A 22,084-nucleotide genomic window follows, 5' to 3' on the forward strand; every position below is an offset into this window, starting at 1 on the left:
CTCTTTTCGTCAGTGTTAGCTACTCTTGTAGACATGGAGGAGATCTATTGCATAATTGACATTCCTTTAATCTTCTTCGGAAGAGTGTTAGCTACTGCCATAGAAATGGCGGGAGATCTGCTTTGACTGATGTTATAGTCTGACTTAAATCGTTCCAACCAGTGATTAACACGTATCAGACCTATCCTTGTTACCCACTCTATCTTCAGATGGTTGATGGTGGGGTCATAATAATGTAAGGTACCCACCATAATAAGTCCTACGGGTCAATCTAGGGGAAGTGCACTGATATCTTTGGCTCAAATCGAATCCACGAAGCATTATTAATACTAATCACTAAAAGAAAAGCTCGATTATTCCCTTATTGTACTAAGACACTGATAGATAGACTTGAAAAATCGCTGTCAATGTATGAAGAACGCGCAATATAAATGACCATGTACTACAGTCGAGAGCACTAACTTTCATTAATGAGGAAGCTACTAGTACAGGGCGCAAAATTTCCGATCGTCGGCTCGCCATTGGCGACTAGAAATTTAGGACTGGCGACCAGTGTTCAGTAGGAATGGTTTCTGCCTAAGCTCACAGGGCTGCGCAGTTTTCGTTTCGTACGAAAATAATTGTCACTGGATAAGAGAAAACACGGAATGTGAAGTCTTCACAACGGATGTGGAAAGGGCAGAATATAAAGTTTTTTTTTTTTTTCATTGATGTTGAGGCTGATACTGAAAAAAAGATTTACAGTGAAACCTTCATTACGAGACTTCCAAATTTGCTTCCAATTTTGTCACATTTTGTGTAGTTTTACCTGTGAGTATTGCTTCAAGTGAGAGAGGCTTTAACAGTCTCTACAAAGTTAAGACTGCCTACAAGAATTCACTGAAGACTGACGTATACTGGATGGTTTGCTGACAATTTCCATCAGTGGCTCTTCACTTAAGGGTTTTGATCCGAAAACTGCAATCGACGACTGGTACTTGAGTTGAGTACAGAGAGAGAGCGTTACACAAACGTGAAGTTTTAAAAGCTAACATATTTTTTAACATGTATATGAATTGTCCAATTCAAAATTGATTATCCTGAATCTACATCTCTTATTATTCAACTTCATAGTATCACATATATAGAATATTAAGAACTTCGTGTATAGAGAACTTCAAAAACCTTTAAGCATATTGTTGTCTCTGTATATTTTTTTACTATAAATTTAAAACTGAAAAATATTCTAAGTAATCTCTTAAAAACGATTTTATGATTTCTTTTTAAATAGAAAACTTGAGTAATGTACTATTTTCTAGTGAATCATATAAATCTTAGTATGAAAACGGCAGTATAATTCCGAACTGTACTAACACTAGTGTTCGCAATAAGAAAAAGAAGAGACTGTATGTTGGTCTTCTACTATTTGTCCATTCTCATAAGATATGTATTACATACAGATCCACATTCCCAAAGAATATTTTTGAGTATCATCATGGTATTTTCCTAAAACGTTATGCTTTAACTGTAAAATTCCATACCAGCGAAACCTCTCGCCTTAACTATTGATAATAACATTAAGTAAAGTTTCGTAAAGATTTTGTGACACTTTTTAACAATATCTAATTTACTCTGTATTATTTTACATTTTCTCCCTTTGACGAAACCTTTTTCCTAAATTTGGAAAATCTAATTAACTAAAAGATGGACCAAAAGTCGTAGGACAGTCGAACAAAATAAGAAGCACGCGACAGGCATGAGTAAAATGTCCCTACAATGTTATAGACAAGAGGAAAATGTCAGAGACCATACCACGTTTCCGGTGGCCATCTTCAACTTATCTTGGATTCAACTTCAAAATTTCAAAAAGGAAGAGATATGTGTCAAACATCATGTAGCACTAAACTTTCCTCAGAAGTTCATATCTGTAGTTGTCTATCTCTAGCGGTTTTCGAGATTTTTAATGTTTTTTCGTTATTTTGCGTTTCAGGTTTACTAATCAAAGATGATCGTGACGAAAGTTGAACTTCGAGAATGTTCTGGCGTTGGGAGAACGAAGTGTGAGAATCATCGCAGATGATTTCAACCTTGCCTTCCTGAAAGAAATTTTATCGCAGATGATTTCAACCTTGCCTTCCTGAAAGAAATTCTATCGCAGATGATTTCAACCTTGCCTTCCTGAAAGAAATTCTATCGCAGATGATTTCAACCTTGCCTTCCTGAAAGAAATTCTATCGCAGATGATTTCAACCTTGCCGTCCTGAAAAGAAATCTATCTCCCTCAACACAGTTGCTACCTTCCAATTCAAATTCAGAGACAAAAGCTGTTAGGACAGTCCCCGGGCGGGTAAAACTAAAATGGCTATAGACAAAGCAACAACAATAGGAGTGTTGATATCTGTTTACAGAAGGCCGTCTTCACTCAGATGCTGCAGTAATTGCAACTTGTTTGTTTCTAAGATTTTTTCTTGTTAAACATACGACGTGTGGCCCTTTGAGGGCTTTTCTGAACGAACACCAACACTGCTATTGTTATTGCTTCGTCCGTAGCTGTTTTAGGTCTACCCGTCTGGAGCATGTCTTCAATAGCTCCCATATCCCTGAATTTGGATAGGGGGCAGTGACTCAGTGGTAGAATGCTTACCTCCGATGGGTGGGTCTGTGGTTCGATCCTTGGGCAAGTAAGTTTGTGGTGACAACATTGTGTCCGTGGTCTTTCTAGGATACTCCAGTTTCCTCCCACATTCTCATTCCACCAGTTTTTCAATCATCTTTCACTTGCCTCGATCATCCGTCTCCCCTAGACTAAAGAGCATAACCATGGGACATTACACTAAAATATTTCATTTCATTTCTGAATTTGGCTAAGAGGGTAGCAAGTGTGTTGGTTGAGATGTGACTTCTTTCAGGGTGGCGATCAGGAGCGTAAATAAGGGCCCCGCAGACCCCGCATTGCAGGTGGTCCAAGTCATCAGAGGGCCCCCAAATTGTGAAATGGGGCATAGAGAAGGGGCCCCAATCCACGCTGTCTGCGGGGTGGTCTCCAAACCTTTAATTACGCTACTGGTGGCGATTGTCGAAATCACCTGCGATGACTCAGAATTCGTTCACCCGACACCAAAATCATCTCTATGCGTTCATCTTTCGTCAGGATTATCTTCAGTTAGTGAATCTAAAATGAAAAATAACGGAAATACTATTAAAAACCTCAGTAGTCATTTAAGCTAGGCAAAAAATAAACAGATGTGAATCCCTAAGCAAGTTTTAGTGCTAGATGATGTGTCACATGTCCCTTCCCATTTGAAATTTTGAAGTTAAATCCAAGAAGGCTAATTTCAAGATAGACGCCGGAAACACAGGATGGTCTGTGATGTATTTCCTCTCGCCTATAACATGTGCATGGATATTTCATTACTACTTGTTTCGTACTTTTAATTTTATTCGACTGTACTACATCTTTTGGAATTACCTGAAAAATTATTGAAGACATAAATTCACTGATAATAAAAAATAGAAAATGAAGTTATTTATACATTAAGTCAATAATGCTAATAAAATACTGTATTACAGGGCATACGTAGACCTTGGAAAGGTGTACTTATGGTTGGGCCACCGGGAACAGGCAAAACAACGCTAGCCAAAGCAGTGGCGACGGAGTGTGGAACAACATTCTTCAACGTTTCATCTTCGACTTTAACTTCCAAATATAGAGGAGAATCGGAGAAACTAGTGAGACTTTTATTTGAGATGGTAAGTAGTAATGCAATAATTGAATTGAATAATAGACTCGTTATAATAAATAACGAAATATAAAGTATTACTTCATGCTACCAAGAAAGAAACTCAAATATTTCGATTTCTAACATGTCAAAATATTTTTATATTATTCAAATTTTCCTTCTTTATTCAGAAGTACCTAATGTGAAGGTTGACTTAAGTTGGAGATATGAAATTCGGTACACAATCTCTTCATTAAAATTAACCGAAACCGAAAATTCCACTTCTGAAGGGGAAAACAGGGGCAATTTCTATAATAATTAAATTTTCGGTGTTTTGTTTACTTCGCTTTACTCTTCTCTTGCGAAGAAAGGCACTTCTACAAGTATATAAATAAAACTAAGCAAACAATCAATTTAAAGTGTTTATTGGAAAAAGAATTTGAAACCTGTCAGCTTCTCTTTCCATAATGTTTATCTTCTTCTGACTATTAAAAGCTGGGAAAACGAACAATTTTGAACTATTAATTTGGAATCATCTATGTTAATGAATAAATAAATAGAGTAGTTTCTCTCGATGTTCTCCCGTTTCCTCCCATATTTTCATTCCACCAAAATTCTTTCATAATCGTTCATTTTCATTAATCATCCATCTTCTATAGCTTAAAGGACAAAATTTGTGATGTTAAATTAAAGATTTTTTTTTAATGTTAAAAACTGGGAAAATAAATAATTTTAAATTACTTGTATGGAAATATATTTGAGAGCTGTCAGTATGCCCTATGTCAGCGTTTCTCAGACTTTTTCATTCATGGAACCCTTTCACACCCAAATTAAAATGGTAGAACCCACGAAAATAGTATTAAATTATTTGACAATTTATAATAGTAATGCCAATCTTTTGACGATAATACTAAGTGATTCATCTAAATTCTAACCCACTTCTAGATGAGATAAAAACTTCCATTTTTATATTCTATTCCTTGATATTAGTCTGTACATCGAAAAAAGTCCAAAAAGTTTAAATTTCCCTACTCGAAAAAGGAGGAAAGCCCTCCCACATGACTTTTTTTTTCGAATTTCGAAACCTTTTTTGTTATGGTTCGAAAGAAGTGTCGGAAAGGAGCTTTTGTAATTTTCGATTTTTTTCAAAAAATCATATAATTATTTTTAAATTATTCCGGTTCAAACTTACAAATTTCCAAAGAACCCAAAATTCGAACCAACTTTTAGATGAGACAGAGACTTGCGAATATTTTATTCGCTTCCTCGTGGTCATTTTATATGGAACCCTTAGAAACTCTGCGGAACCCCTGGGTTCCGCGGAACACACTTTGAGAAACGCTGCCCTATGTTAATATATATTTAAAAACTATGAAAATAGACAATTTTAAATATTTTGTTGAGATGTTTTAAGGCAGACAGCATTTCATTCTTAATGTGTATTAAAAACTGGGAAAATAAAAAAAAATTAAATGATTACCATCTCCTTTGTTATTGTGTAATAAAGACGGGATAAATCGACAGTTTACATTATTAATTTGGAAAAATTGAGGCTGTCGGCTTTTTTATTTATTAATATATATTGCAAACTTGATAAATAAAACATTTATATTATATACTAGGGAATAAATGTGAGAGCTGCATGCTTTTCCTTCCTTTATATGTATTGAATACTAGCAATTAAGTAATTTTAATATTTTTATTGCGAAAATAACTTGGGAGCTTTCAGCATATCCTTTTTTAATGTATAATAAAACTAGCTAAATTTTATATACATGGAAAGTTTCGAGACGTGTCAGCATCTCCTTTCTTAATATCTATTAAAAACAGGGCAAATAAACAATTTTAATTTATTTGATGGGAAGATCTTGAGAGCTGTCATTATCTTCTTTTCTAATGCATTAAAAACTGAGTAAATAAACAATTTTAAGCGCTCGTAATAGCTTCTTCCTTAGTGTATATTAAAAACGTAAGTAAGTAAACAATTTTAAATCATTTACCAGCAAATCATTTTAAGCGATTGTAGCGTCACCTTTCTTAATTCATATGATATTTCAAACTTTATTATTTACTAGGAAAACCATTAAAGTCACCAGCATCTGCTTTCTTAACGGATATTTAAAATTGAAAAATAATTTAAATTATGTAGTAGAGAAACAATTCGAGAGCTATCAACGTCTCCTTTCTTAATGAAGATTAAAAATTGGGTAATATACAGTTTATATCGCGAATCTTGAAGTTGAAGTAGTTGTACCCAAAGAAAATAATATTTTTCCATTTTCCTTAAAAAAAAAAAGGAGACCCAAAATAGAAGACATGTCCGGGTAAACGAGGAAGTCTGGTAACCCTAGTAACTTGCACAAAGAAACGTAGAATATATTTTACACTAGGTAAAATTCCTAAATTTTAAATATGAAAGCAAACTTCAACTGTTACCATTGTTTTATGGGACTTCCCGAACTACGGAAATCCCTAACTTAGATTCCTTATTAATGTGTTAGGTACCAACCTGTTATAGAATTCCGTACACGTTCTGCTGGAGCATGCTGTTTCTTCTGTATCTATAAACTTCCCGTTCTTTGGAAAAACCCACAGAAATCCAACAGTTAATCTTTTAAAATACGGTCATTAAAAAACCGTTGTTACGCAATTTGTTCATTGTTAAGATAACAACTATGTTCTTTACATTTTAATTGTTACACGATTGTTCAGACAAAACATATTTATGAACTGGAGAAAATAAGCTACATACTTTATGTACATTTATACACTATTTGCACCTAATTTGATGTATTCTACACGGTTCAACTTCGCTAGAGCCAAAATGATGAAGAAGTAAAGCAAACCAGGTAAAAATAACTTCAGGTACCGTGATAGAGAATAGTAACCAATAGAGTATCCTAAGCTACTACCTATATAGTAGAAGTAGCCATTGCTTAATAGACATTTTAAGAGTGCTGGATTAAAAAAAAAAAAAGTGATCTTATGTAACCCCAACAGTAACTTCACAAGATTTTTCAGTGGAGAATACACAATATTACAAAACTAGTTCTAGATTATTTATCTTATTAAAAAGAAGTTCCGTGCAAAGTACCTGTAGTAATAGATAATTCAACAGAAAGAGTTGTTCGAGTACAAGGAATATACATTAACAAGAGTTTAAACATTATTATTTTTTAACTGTGAACACGAAAAAAGTGCAACATAAAATTATGCGAAGTTAAAGATCTTTTCATGCAAGTTTGCCAAAGCTACTGACAAAGGCAGCAGCCATTGCTGAAACAGTTTAGAGCAATTAAGTGCATTCGGACGCAGTAAGTGTTATATAAGTTTCAAATCGTATCCTTAATTACAGATACTTGTCAATTTAATGGGAACATCTGAGAAAAGTGTAACTTACCAGATTAATATGGCGTTTTATAAGCTTTCGCCACATACAGCTCTTCGCATCAGACATGGAAGGGAGTCATAGAGGTCGTGAATGGTAGCAAGTAGAATATTACAACATTCTGCATGCAGATCATTGCCCAGTTCCTTGAGAGGGGATGAAGGTGGAAATCTGCGCAGTATTTGTGTCTCGAAACAGACTATAAATGTTCAGAAGCGGAGATTAAGTGGAAACACTGGGGATCATACGTTTCTTTGGGCGTCCGTCACACATAAACACGGCTCATGGTTTGAAATAAGATGAACTATGACTCATCTGACCATATCACATGTTTTCAGTCGTTAGCAGTCCACGGTGCATATGTTCGCAGTAACATTGGCGAAGTGCTAAAGGGTTATAACCCATTATCAGAGTTTCACCCGTGCAACTTGATTCCCTATGTTCGTGTGATGTAAACTCGCGGCGCACTGATAATTGACACACGCCGTGGAAGTACTGCTTGAGTTCCTCCATCAATTGCACTACAGTCGCAAGATGGTTCTGAATGACAATCCGCTTTAGTGCTCGGAGAGACTTGTCACTAAGAATTCTCTTCCTATCACTGTTCCTCTTCACTCAGATGGTTTTGCCGGAATTTTCTAGCTTGTCGTCAGTTTGGACACTGTTTCTCACGACACACCCAACATACTTGCCGCTTTCGTCACGCTAGCACTACTGAGCGCCAACAATTTGCTCTCTTTGGAAACCAGAAAGGTCGCTTATTTTACACGATCCCCGTCTGCTCAGTTGTCATGTTTTGTCACAATTTCTCTGCTTTTATGTGAAGTAGACTGCAAGTCAAAATGTTGTTTTCTCTTCCCCTCACTGTTATTTTAACTGCTTCTGAAATACATGCCAATTTTATTTGCCAACTAAGCGATTGTTTAAAAAAAATTTTCAAGATAACGTTTCGCTACACGAGATTTTCCAGAGAATTTTGAAGCAGATACCATCTGCATTTGTGAGAGTGTTCAGTGTTATGAGATTTTCACCAAGTATGAAGAACTTGAAAGCTATTTTTATTAGATGTAATGCTTATCCGGGTTCTAAAAGAACTACATTTTTGCAGCTTGATTGAGAATTTGCATTGGTGGTAGACTTCGCGAATGAACTTTTACTTCCTCATTTTGCCCCTTAGAAATCGATAATGAATTATGAGCAGTCTTCTGAAATGCACCACTAAAAATGTTCATAGTAGCAACCCTGTTGCACTCATTTATTTTCGATGTCTATTGTGTCTTTTCTAACACACTCGTTTTCAAGTCCTTTCGCGTAAGATGTTTTAAAGGAAAATATAAATTCTACGTCAAGCAGGTGAATTTTGTGTTTAGTGGAGAAGTAAACAGATATCAGACATAAATTCCGTTTGTCTGCTTAATTGTTAGTGATTCTCCATGCCATTTTTTATCTCAAGGATAAAAGCGTTATTAGGTTACAGACTCTAAAATGAAAAAAAAAAAAATACATTTTACTGAGGCATCTTCTATCCTTACAAAATGTAAATGGGTATGCGAAAAAGATCTTAAGAACTAAAAATGAAGCATTGATGTGTTTGTTTAGCAAATATAGCATGAATAGGCAGCGAAAAATGGTTCTTTCATAAGATATGGGCCCTATTTTGAGTTTCGTCTTACACAACACCATACAGATCTCATAACATAAGCATTTTCAGTTTAAACAAGAGGATAACAGTGTTGTTTCTTAAAGATGATATAAAATGGTGAACCACATTTTAGAATAAAGTACTTAATAAAATAACTCCAAAATAGAATAATAAACATCTACTTAGCTTTACAGAACAAATATCATTACATCCATTAAGATTAAGATTAAGAATAGAAAAAAATATAATATAGTAGCACAGATTACAATAATACATTGGAAATTCCAAATGTACAGAAGTATATATTAGACAGAGCGTATATCTACATTATAAAATAACGTAAAGAAATGCAGAAAAATGAAATTACTTGAAGGAAATCGGATGTCAAAATTTCCCTCAATTCACATATTTCATCCTTGTTTAAAGGAAATCGGAATTCCCAATTTTCCATACTAATACAGTGTTTAACATCCAGTATTTTAAGGATGATAGAGCTTCGAATTCCAGAAGGACAATCTTCCGGTTCCAGACACTATAATCCGTCATTATTTTACTATTGCAATATTGATGAGGAGGGCCCGGTAACTCAGTGATAGAGCGCTTCCCTCTGGTGCGTTGGGTTCCTGGTTTGATCTCCGTCCAAGTAAGCTTGTGGTGGACAACATTATGTCCGTGATTTTCCTCGGGGTACTCCTGTTTCCTCTCACATTTCATTCCACCAATTCTTCCATCATCATCATTCACTTGCTTTAACCATCCGTCTCCCTTATCCTAAAGGGCATAACCATGGGACGTTAAACTGAAAGACTTCATTTCGTCACTATAGTTGAGTGTCATAATCGTCATTGTTCCAATATGAGATAAAAGCTCATATAAAAATACGATTAATATTCATATTTTCCTTATTCAATTTCAGAAGGTAAATCTGTGCTCACGAAAATGAAATTTTGCAAAACCCTTTTTCTTATAACTACTCATGGTCAGAATCTACTTAATACAAAAAAATCAAGTTATCTCGTGATTTAGCGTAGTACGTTCTAATTTAGTTCATTTCCGCCTAAATAGATAACTTGGATTACGACATAAAGAGCGGTCTGATTTTAGGTGCTTATACTAACATTCGGGGTTTTTACTAACTATATATATGAGGAGAGAAAGTGAGAGAGAGAGTAACGTAAATGAGAAGATAAAATTAGAAAGATAAATATTTTTCTTATTTGTTGATACTATAGCGTGAAAACTAATAATTACGTGAGAGATAAATCAAGGATATTGTACAAACTACACTAGGAACTAAGATTAGTGGTTTCAACTAAACACGCTATCATGATTCCTTGAATGAAAAGGGGTCAAGAAAATCCAAGTCACTATACACAACAAATTGTGAAATGCTACACATTCCAGATCTTTGAATGTGTACTTGAGATATTTTCAATTTCCTCAGAGTTTACGGAGCGGAAGAACTGGTTGAGTTTTTTTTTTTTTTTTTTTTTTTTCATATCCGAAGAAAATTTGACTTCAAACGCGTGCAGAAATCACCTAACCTTGACATGCGAATTAGCAGAAAGTTGATCGTGATTAGAGTGATCTCAAAAGACACGCAAAGAATATTTCATCAAAAGGTCAATTTGAACTTCTATGACCCGACGCGACGATTCACTGATCTTTGTTGGATAGTGTTGTAGTGTCATTGATTGTAACACGATATCAAATTAGTAATAGAGTTGCATTTGTTCAATAAGGCAATCTTACTAGAAATGACGAAAAACAAATTTTGCATGTAAACAGTAAAAAGAAATCTATTCTGAACAAGTTTCAAATACTTTTAATGCAATAAATGAATCATTCTGTGACTTGTACGTGCTTGCAATCTATCTATCGATTTACAATACAAATGAAAACTGGTTCTGAAACACTGTTGAGATCTTTTTCATTTAAAGTGTGAGTAGAACGTTATGATTTTCAAACTTTTGTCTGCAAAAGTTTGGTATTCTTTACAAATTTAAATTGCATGGTTAGTAGGTTTAAGACTTGTAAAATGGATTATATTTTCATATCTACTTAGTTTAGAATAGCAATTACATTAATATGATTATATCTGTAAAGATCATAAAGTAATTCATGAAATAAGGATCTAAGAAGTTAGAGATATAGTGGGAATAGATGTTAGATACAGAAGCTCATGCAAATTCCTCTATATTATAAGTACCAACAGACACAGCTTCTGTAAGTGAAGATTATCATAGATTGCAGAATAGATATGCAGCACTTATCTGCAGTTCTTTTACATATGGTTAATTTAAGATTCTATTTTCTATGTCTTAGACTTCCAAAACTATGCTGTTCATAAGTGTGGAAAGAACGATAATGTCCGTCTGCCTGTCGATAGGTATCACAACAAAATCGGCAAGGAATATCGAGAAGTAGATTTTAGGAATCGATTATGCATCCCAAGAATTGATTCCATCTCTTCTGTTATCCCTCACTTCAAATTGAACACGTGTAAAAGTAAAAATCAAAAATACCTAATTCTTGTTGGATTAGTGTTTAGTGTCCCTTTCAGCAGCGAGGCTATGTGAGACGTGAACGTACAGTTTAACGTGGAATTCGAACCACATGAGCTTCCGCCAAAATCGAATTTTGGGTCTCGCGCCGAAGACGTGTACGCTAACCATGTAGCTAGATTGATACTCAGAATTTCTTGGTTTTAGAATTGATAGCCATAGAACAAAATTGATAATAACATGAAGCGGTTTTCGGCAATCGATTCAGTGTTCCAAGAATATATTAAAACTACACTGTATTAACAATCTTCTCTCTCTCTACTAAAACCGGAAATGGTAGAAATACATTTCATCTTCCGGTTTCAATATCAATCTTCATAGAGCAAAAACAGTAGGTGATAGCAAGAAATGGGTTCTTGATATAGCTTCACTGTCCCAAAATAGTTTTTATTTCGATTACCCCTCTATTAAAACCGGAAGTAGTGGGAGTCTACTATTCCTGGTTCAACACTGGTCGCTACAGTGGAAAAACGCTACTAGGTAGCGAGAAGCAATTTTTTGCTATGGATTCATACTGCAAGAATATATTCCATCTCCGACTTTGTTCTTCTATTGCAACCGGAAGTGGTAGAAATCTACTACAATTTCCAGTTTCAATTTTAATCTTCATAGAACAAAAGCGGTAAGAGACAGGAAGAATGAGTGTTTTGATATAGCAAAGTTTCTTCTCGACATTTGTGTCTCTATTCAAAGTGAAAGTAGTGAAAATCCGTGATTCCCAATTTCAAAACTGATCGCCAAAGTAAAGAAGTTGGCAATAGATAGCAAAAACACGTTTCTTGGTATGGATTCCGTACCGCGTGAACAGGTTTCATCTCAGTCTTTTTTCGTATATTGCAACTAGAAGTAGTACAAGTCTGTTACCACTTCTGGCTTCAAAATCAACTCCACAAAGCGAAAACGGTAGAAGATAGCGATAAATTTCTTTCTGATACAGCTTTAGAATCCCAAGACAAGTCTCATCTAGATCTACAGTAAACTATATTTAACTGTTCAAATAGAAAGTAGTGGAAATATGGGATTTCCGGTTTCTACATACCAACAGCGTTAAAACGTAATAATAAATACCCAGAAACAATTTTTATATTGATTCAGTAAAGTATGGATAGACTCTATATTCGACTTTTATTTTAATCGGAAGTAGTAGAAATTTATTACCATTTATTGTTCCAATCTTGATTCTCACAAAGCAGAAACGGTAATAGAAGGAGGTAAACAACTTTTTAAATATTGATTCCGGATCCCAAGAATAGGTTTCAACTCAGCTTTTATTCTTCAACTGAGACCGCAACCAGTGAAAAGAAGTATTATTTTCGGTTTCAGTATTGGTTTATATAGAGAGAAACTGTTTGATATGGATTTCTCTATTGCAGCCGGATATTACAAATTTATGACTTCTTGTTTTGTTATTGAATTCACACCGTTTGTAACTCTACCATTTTTTTTTAAACAATGTGAAACGAAACTCACTTGCCTCTTTGTTTGTGTGAATATGCCTGTAATTTGATATTCCGAACACTGTTATAAGATCAGGTTTTTAGAAAATAAATAAATAATACAGAACAGTGCGGTACAAGCTAAAACTATGTTCCTGGGGCTAATCCACAAAAATATTTTATGGAGTCCTCTACAAAAAAAAAAAAAAAAAAAAAAAAAAAAAAAAAAAAAAAAAAAAAAAAACTATCATCAATAACCCGCTTCACTGGATTAAACTAAGAAAAAGTAGTAATATGTTCTGTTAGTGACTTTTTTACTATTACTAATCACCGGTCATTTTCGATCACTTTTATTTCTTCCTCTCCCAAGTTAAGGGACTGAATTTGAATTTAAACGGCATCGGAAGTGTCACTGTTCATCTCAGCGACCCCGAAAACTATAGATTCGACACTGGTATTAGTCATATCCAATCGTTTTCATATATCTCTTCCTTCCTACTCCCCCCAAGTTGCGGGGCTGAATTTGGATTTAAACGGGATCGAAAATGTCACCGTTCATCTTAGAGATCCCGAAAACTATGGATTTGACTTTAATATTGGTCATTTGTCATCATTTTTATGTGTTTCCCCTCCTCCTCTTCTCCGAAGTTGCACCGTCAAAGTGATATGATAAAAATCATCCCAGGTCCGAACCTCATCTATGTTGAAAATTTGATCGAGATTGAAGTGGGAAGTGAGAATCCCTGGTGATCGGGTAGTTCAAGAGTGATGAAGTCACTAAAGCAGTTAGTTTAATTTTTGTATATCCCCTTCCCTCTCCCGCTGTAAAAGAAGTTTGGATTTTTTAGAACTTCTTTTACATAATTCAGTTGTATTACCCATGTGCCAATATTCATGTTTATATTATTTTATTTCGATTTTCTCTCTTTTCGAGAAAATTACAATGAAAGTGTATGCTAATATTTGATAATTTACTAGGATCAATCATTCAATTGCGGAGAAACAACGTTACAATAATTGATCATATTTGCTTTCTTTCCTTAGTTTAGCACGCTGACTGATGTAGAATCTAGAGAAGGCCTCACCCACTTCCTTTCATGAAGCCCGATGTCAAGTTTCGAGTCTCACCTAACAACTCATTGAAAGTATAATATCCCTATATGGGTTTCACCTCATGCTTGTTAATGTGAAGCCGGGGCCAGTAACATGATCTCGTAACCTAGCTCTCTTGGAGGCGAGATAGTGTGATGAGGAACGACCCATATTGTGAGAGTTGATCTTGATTGATGATCTGTTCACCCGCTAACTATCAGCTCTGGTCGTGGTTCGGTACCCATGTTAATTGTAGGTCCCGTCTTTCATAATTTCTGTGTTGCATAAAGACGGAAAAACATAAAAATTTTAGGAATGATCCATAAAATGCATCAAAAGATTGCGATCGTGGCCAAGAATTAGTTTTCGGATCAGAGACCTCAAAATTCATGAACGTTCTTGAACATTAAATCGAGTTTTCGTGTTTTCTACGGAATAAGCACATCATACTGAGTTAAATGATAGTTTGGATTTGGATACATTATATGTAGTTCTTCAGATATAAGGCGTATAAGAAAAGTTTTGATTGAAATATATTGGATCTTTTGATCCAAAAATCAAACTCAAAATTGTTAGTGTAAACAGAGATATTATTGAGACTCTATACAATTAGTTTGCTGTGTTCCTGTTTGACGTACAAAGCACACAGAGTTTACAGCATCGTCAAATAAGAGAACTTAGTTTCTACTTATCTCGCGAACTCAGAGTCTACCATTGACAACCAACTTATTAATTGTTAGCGATCAAACGAAATAGATATATTGATTTTTAAATAATCAATTGAAATGCTCTTAAATAAAGAGAGGAAGCAGTTAATCCATTCATACATTCTCTGATGTTCTGAAAAGGTCTTACGAATTGAAGCTTTAAATGTATGGAATTACTGAAATAACCTTAAGACTTCTGAAAAAGTCTTGAAGATTAATATCTGAAAAACTCACAGTAAGTTGAAAATGTTAACGGTTTCAGTATTCACTTGTACCTTCATCGGTGGATCTAGTTCATTAACATACAACTCTCCCCACTTCTCACTATGCCATCTTGTACTTTTATGTGCGTACAGATGAAGAATTGGCAAGTCTCTAAGAACTTAATAATGCAAATACTTGGACAATTTGTTATGAAAATTGATTGCTCTTAAAAGTAACCAAGAAAAACTTCTTTATCTGGAGACTTATAAAACTGCGCTATCTGCTGACACTGTCTTGACTTGTAAAAATGCACATCCTCTTGTCGAAATCGGGTTATGCTTGTAAAGTACACCGTATATACTAAATCACAACAGTATGACAATTGATTGAATCTCGTAAAGTCAGACTGCAGGTACGTTACTAGACGTGGGTAATCCCCATAAGGGAGAGAAATTCATAATGAGCATCCAAACAATAAATATATTTAAAATTCAGCCTGAAAGAAAATATGTAGGAAACCTCTGATAAGATAAATGTCCAATTCATCCTAATATCTCATTCGTATTATATCGTAACATAAACATAAGTACACCCAATTATTATATATCTTGAAAATTGAATTGCTATTCTGTAAGTTTGTAGTCTTCCGGGAAAGTAGATAGCATTTCAAACAATCATAGAGGCACTGACGTTTCAGATCAGAACACATATAGAAGATTAAAACCTTTGCATTCAATGAATGTAATTATTTTAAATAAGTAAGCATATCCAACTTGATCCATGTGAGCAAAGAATTAATGTCTTCGCAGCAAAACTGTCTTTTGTCGGGTATCATATTATATATTCAGTTGTTCCATCTTTATAAAAAATACTCAATTCAATGTTAATGAAACGCAGCATTAATTATATTTGTAGTAACAAATCTCTTTGAATACGTTAATTATATTGAAGCATGATAGGTTAAGCTTAATCTGCAGTCACTAATAGATGTTACTATATATATTGTTTTGCTTCAGAGATATTTAGTTCTCCGAATCGTACACTCTTCTATTTAAGAGAACATACAATCTCAAAAGAAATGAAGACATAAATACAATTTTTCAATTAATAAAGACTGTCGACAATATTCAAAGAATCGCGATTAGGACCACTTCGGTTTTATTTTTCCATTTTAGATAAGAATAGACATTTCACAAAATACAATAGCTCTATGTCTGGTGAATAACAGAATTAATATTATATATCACCGTTATATCTAATTTTAAATTGTCAATTATTTTTTAAAAATACTAAATTGTTAAGAACTTATGTAATATATATATATATATTACGTAAGTTCTTATGTATATATATATATATATATACACAATTGAAATGTGGAAAAAAAAAAGAAAATAAGCACCAAAGTTAGAATCTATTGCGTCCAATTTAGTTGAAGTGGTGCAGATACATTATTCGTGGGCAACATACTTGAAACTTAGGAATTACATATAAAAAAATAATTACAAAGTAAAAGAAAACATTGAATGTTAGCAGAACATGAAAAGAATAACAAACAACTGTAGCAGTTCAGTTACAGTCGGTTACAAACTAAACAAGAACCATTTGATACGTGGATATTTACAATTGTGTGACAAATACTTTAAATAGTTTATTATACTATTTCATTAAAATACTGTTAAATTTAAAAGTATTTGTAATAATAATATTTATTTTCCATTACAGGCTCGATTTTATGCGCCGAGTACGATATTCATTGATGAAATCGATTCACTTTGTTCACAACGAGGAACGGACTCTGAACACGAAGCATCTCGAAGATTTAAGTCTGAATTACTCATACAAATGGATGGGCTTAATTCTCCCAGGTATGAAATTGAGATATTTCACATTTATTCGAGTTTCAAAGCAACTAAAGACTTAATGATTTTATTAGATTACTTTATCCTCGTATTATGAAAGTTCCAACAAGTCTTTAGTGTCTCATATTTAGCTAATTGGTATAGCGAATACTTTAAACAAAAGAAAATTATCTAAAAAATTGCATTGCATTTTACTGCGCAATTTTCACAAATAAAATAGCCATTAACTGGAGTGAGAGCGTCATATTAACTTCGATAGAGGTATATAAATTATTGTTACTATTAAATCGTGACTGGTGATTTAAACAATGCAAGATCAATTGTAGTTTATTTGCTTTGTCTGTTTCCTTTTTGATAAACTAATTTCCATCGTATTCTGTATGCCTGTTTAACGTTAATGAACAATAAATTTGAATATTTTCATTTTAGGTCTTATTTGACTTACGTACTGAAACTATGCGCTTTTTGATAGTAGTAAGGGAAATATCTTAATAAACCAATAAGAATTATTATACGGAATATGGATCAGAGATTTCTAATTGATTTAGTGAGATATGGATGTTTCATGACATAAACTGAAAATTGAACTATAAAATAATCGTTAAGTTAATTGAAAACAACTAATGGTAATCTACCAGAAATCTCACTTACAGGTGCAATGAAATCAACAATAGAACTAAGTATTTTGCTCTTTCTTATTTTCACTTTCATTTTTTTATAGAATGTATTGATAATTATACGAAGCCTTTTTTATTAATATACTTTTCTCTGCTCTGGAGATCTAAAATCTTATTACAGTTTGCTACATCTTTAAAATGTTCTAGAATATTCTCTTTGAACTTTCTAATGTCATTTAACATGAATATGCGTCTTCTTGTAAGGCCTGGTATATGTCGATCACTCTATAAAATAGACAGTTGTGGTCTGCCGGGTGTTTTATTTGTTATAGAAAATCCAAACCACAAAATTGAATATCAATTTCACCTCTTGCTGAGTATGGAATTGGAGTTGATTTGAGTTTAGAGTCCCTTCGACAGCAGAGTTATAAGAAACGAAGGTCCACAACTTAAAATGGGATTCGAACTGTATGAGCTTCCGCTGACTCTATCCACAAAGTCATGAGGGAGCTCCACCACTGAATATATATATATATATATATGTGTGTGTGTGTGAGAGAGAGAGAAAGAGAGAGAGAGAACTTATTAGGGAAATATATCTAACGTTGTATATCTAGTGTTGTACATTCTCAGGATCTATGCACTATAATCTTCATTTCTTCATCTATTTTGGTACAGTTTCTCACAATGATCCATTCGATGTGAAGCCATTTAAAAATTTTCAAAGTCTATTTTCTACGGAGTTTTACTTATTTTCTTCAACAAATTGCACATTTTAAACATGTTTATTTAATTTTGAAAATCACTTTCAATAATTCTTTTGAGTAAGGAAAAAACTTACAAAGTTGCTAAAGGGGCATCGAAAGCTCATGGAAGAAAAATCTTGCTTTCGTACTGGACATGAGTTACCATTGCTTTTCCTTTGAAATGGATTTACTTTATGTCTGGAAACAGTTACTTAGAGAGATAGTGCTATCAAACATGAATCTTTTTCTACAGAAAGTAGGTAGCATAGTAGATATCATATATCGACTAAGCTTACTGATGAGGTGTTTCGAATACCAGTAAAAGTGGGGGAAAGTAGACGACTGGGCGTTATCAAAGTATTGCCAGGCTGATGAGAATTTCACGCCGAATAATCGAGGTATGGAAGACATTTCCATTGCTGTTTCACGGAAAAACGTCAAAAGTAAACTTGATTTGGCTCGCCTGGCCGGTTGCTGCACAAACCTGAACCAAATGATGTTCTATATTATAAACAGCATCTGATTTGAAACATTTTAGGAAATTTTTCTCTAAATATCATATATAACTTATGTTCTGATTCTCATAGAAATTTTACTCACCTCTGGTACATGGGGTATGATCCCAGCTCGCGCAAGTGAACTTTGTGGTGGACAAACACCGTGTGCGTAGGTTTCCTCGGGGGTTTTCCCGTTTCCTCTCACTTTCTTCATTCCATCATTTCATTCATTTCTCATCATCACCATCTCTTTTAGTCTAGCCGACATAACCGTGGGACGTAAAACTCAAAGATTTCATATCATAGAAATTTTACATATAACTTAATTGTTCTGCCCTTCTATAGCCTAAAGGATATACCAGTGGGACGGTAAACCTTTAAGAAAACTTAATTGTAATGTAATTGTTTCGAAAAATAATGCAGAAAGCTGTAGGGTAAAATATGTAATTGATTACTACTTTAGGTATTAGAATGCCAACTTTTCCATATTATAAGGATTCTGCTTAGTTTTTTTTCTTTTTTCTTTTTAAAGCTAAATACCATCTGTTTTAAGTTCAGAACCACGCATTTATTGCATTTCAGAGAAATTAACTTCAACGTACTATTTGATGGTAGACCTATACTCTTTAGATCTAATTAAAGTTGAATTTCAAACCCATGTTAATGTTATCTATACAGTAGAACTTCTTTATGCTACACCCAAAATTATAACTAAAATTAGATGGTCTCTTTAAAGGGGCTTACTGCCTCACTAAAAATTTTAAAATCAGGGTATATAACTCAAATAAGTAGCAGCAACTAAATTATAGAGTCTTTATACTTTGCTCTCTCTTCCTTAAAAGAATTTTATATAATAGTCACTAAAATGGGAGGATATTAGAGATACTTATCACTGAGATGGATGTTACAGAAGAAGTTACTATTACAAATTCACTAAAGTATCTATTGATCTGTGCCTTATTCATTATATTCAATTGATTACTTTGGCAATTCAGTTTTTCGCTAAGTCTTGTTTTTTTATTTTCACTTTCCATTATCCTGTAGTGAATATTTCAAAGTACCTGTCTTTAGCTTCTGGCAAACTAACAAAATATAGACCAGGGTTCGATTCCCTGTAAGAGCTGATGTGGTTGGGATCCCACGTTAAGCTATAGGCATACGTCTTACATAGCTTCGCTGCTGAACCGGACACTCAACTCTAAATCAACTTAAACAGTTCATATTGTGTTGCTTATTTCATACTGTGGCTATTGTATTTGTTGGTATGATTTACATATCAGTGTTGTCTGTGAAGAAGAGGAAAACCTCCGTTTTCACTGAACAGTAAGTGAAATTTAATTTTTCCGTGGTCCTTTTCCCCAGGCGACATCTTACGTAGTCGCAAAAGTATTTCTTATTCTGAATATGCGATCTATTCTCGGAACCAATCTCCCACTTGGAAAGAATAAAAGCTTCATGTTGTTGCAATGCATAGCTTAACTACTTTTCAAGAAACAAGTGCGACATATATTAATTATTTCTAATTTTTCTTAACGATCTCTAAAACTGCTGAGTAGTTCGGTAGAGACAAATGTCAGAATGCTGTATAATTTTTTTCTTATTTTGAAAGCTCTTCTGTAGCTCTTCTATATTTGCGCATTATCCTCTGTTTTATCATGACTATTCACACTTTTCTTAAAGATTACGTCTTATAAATACCACAACATGTTAAGATCCTAAGCTGCAATCAAGCTGGTTCTGTTATTACCTGTACTAGAATGTGAGAGATTACCCTGAAATGACCTCAATTGCTTAACTGATAATGAGCATGGCTTACTATGAAATACTAAATTCAGTAATGGAATTTTCCGGTATTAAAATATATTGCTTGATATTTTCTTTCAGTTTTTGTACTGATATTATATTGTTAATAAAAACAAGTGAGATATCTTTGAATTGTGGGCCGCGGTGGCTCAATGGTAGAGCGTTCACCTTTGGTGCATGGGGTCCCTGGTTTGATCCCAACTCGCGCCAAGTGAACTTTGTGGTGGGCAAACACCGTGTACGTGGTTTCCTCGGGGTTCTCCCATTTCCTCCTACTTTCTTCATTCCATTATTTCATTCATTTCTCATCATCACCGTCTCCTTTAGCCTAGCCGGTATAACCGTGGAACGTAACGCTCAAAGATTTCATTTAATTTCATTTCTTTGAATTGTGTGAAAGAATTATTGGTATAATAACATTTTCCGGAACATTTTAAACCGAAAAAATTGCGAAAATTTTAAGTTACGAGCAAATTTTTAACTGATGAATATGAGTAACATGATGGAAAAAAATACTACAAACAATTCTTATTTTTGAAAGTTTTGATCAAGAAAAATAACATTTTTATGTATTTTTTCGAAAATAACCATCTTTAGCAAGGAGGAATTTTATACCTCTGTTTTATGCACTAATATACATAATTAAATATAATATTGTATATTGTCTCATAAGAAATTTGACCTCAAGTTATCCCTCTTTTTCCATAATAAAACTCAATCAATCAAAAGTCTCGTAATTATGAGTTTTGTATGAAAACAGAACTTTTCATAATAATCGATTAGTTTTCCCAACGCCCTTAATTTTATTCATTAAATCATACACTAACTTTCACAAATAAACACAATTCACATTGTATAGTAGTGAAAATTGTCATTTTTAATTTTAAGTTTATTCGATTAATTTTAAAGTTAATTAAGGATAAAATTTTCTTCAGAAAGGGAATTTAAAGAATTTCTTCTATCATTTAATTTTTAATTCAATCAATTATTTTCTTATAGCTTTAACTTTAATATAATCTGTTACATTTTTATTATTTTTTCCAAGTATAAATAACATAAAAAATCATTAGATTATGTTTATTCTACGTGCATTAGATTATTTTAGTCTTCCCTGTAAGATTAACATTGACAATCCTAGATCCTATATTTGTGCCTATTTGCACCTTTAGTATGTATCTATTTACATGTTTATTAGACCATAATTAGTGTTTCGTATATACAACTAGGAAACTGGAAGTTTATTTAGAATTCTGAATAACTACTTACAAGAAGTGTAGTTCGAAATATTTGTAATTAGCAAAATATTCGTTCTTCACACAAGGGAAATGCGTTTCATTTTGGACACAAACGACTGAATTTGGATTTAAACGGAATTGGAAGTGTCACTGTTTGTCTCAGCGACCCCGAAAACTATGGATTAGATACTAATATCGGTCATTTTTGATCATTTTTGTATATCTTCCCCTCCTCCTCTCCAAGTTGCGGGACTGAATTGGATTTAAATGACACAGGAAGTGTCACTGTTCATCTCAGCGACCCTAAAAACTATGGATTCGACACTAATATCGGTTATTTTTAAATATATTCCCCCTCTCCCTCTCCTACGTTGCACCGTCAAAGTAAAATGATAAAAGGCATTCCAGGTCCGAACCGCATCTATGTTGAAAATTTGATCGAGATTGGTTGGGTGGTTCAAGAGGTACGAAGTCACAAACATAGTGACTCATTTATATATACAGATGGTGATCAGAAAATTGAAACACCTAAACAAAATTGCAACTTACCAGATTAATATGGTGTCGGGCCACCTTTCGCCTTCAGAACAGCC

At 33.7% G+C, this 22,084-nt stretch overlaps 1 protein-coding gene across 5 annotated transcripts in view; it reads left to right on the forward strand.

Annotated features, from left to right (window-relative positions):
* Positions 1 to 22,084, forward strand: part of kat-60L1 (katanin p60 ATPase-containing subunit A-like 1) — a 322,513-nt gene that overhangs the window by 269,493 nt on the left and 30,936 nt on the right. For all 5 annotated transcript variants that reach the window (XM_081727140.1, XM_081727146.1, XM_081727155.1 and 2 more), the window contains 2 exons: positions 3,550 to 3,729; positions 16,457 to 16,599. In XM_081727140.1, the coding sequence (XP_081583266.1) occupies positions 3,550 to 3,729; positions 16,457 to 16,599 (323 nt within the window). The remainder of the gene's footprint in view (positions 1 to 3,549; positions 3,730 to 16,456; positions 16,600 to 22,084) is intronic.

The sequence above is a fragment of the Thermobia domestica genome, chromosome 1 (genome assembly GCF_964235325.1).
Source record: "Thermobia domestica chromosome 1, izTheDome1.hap1.1, whole genome shotgun sequence".
NCBI classification, from domain to species: Eukaryota; Metazoa; Arthropoda; class Insecta; order Zygentoma; family Lepismatidae; genus Thermobia; species Thermobia domestica.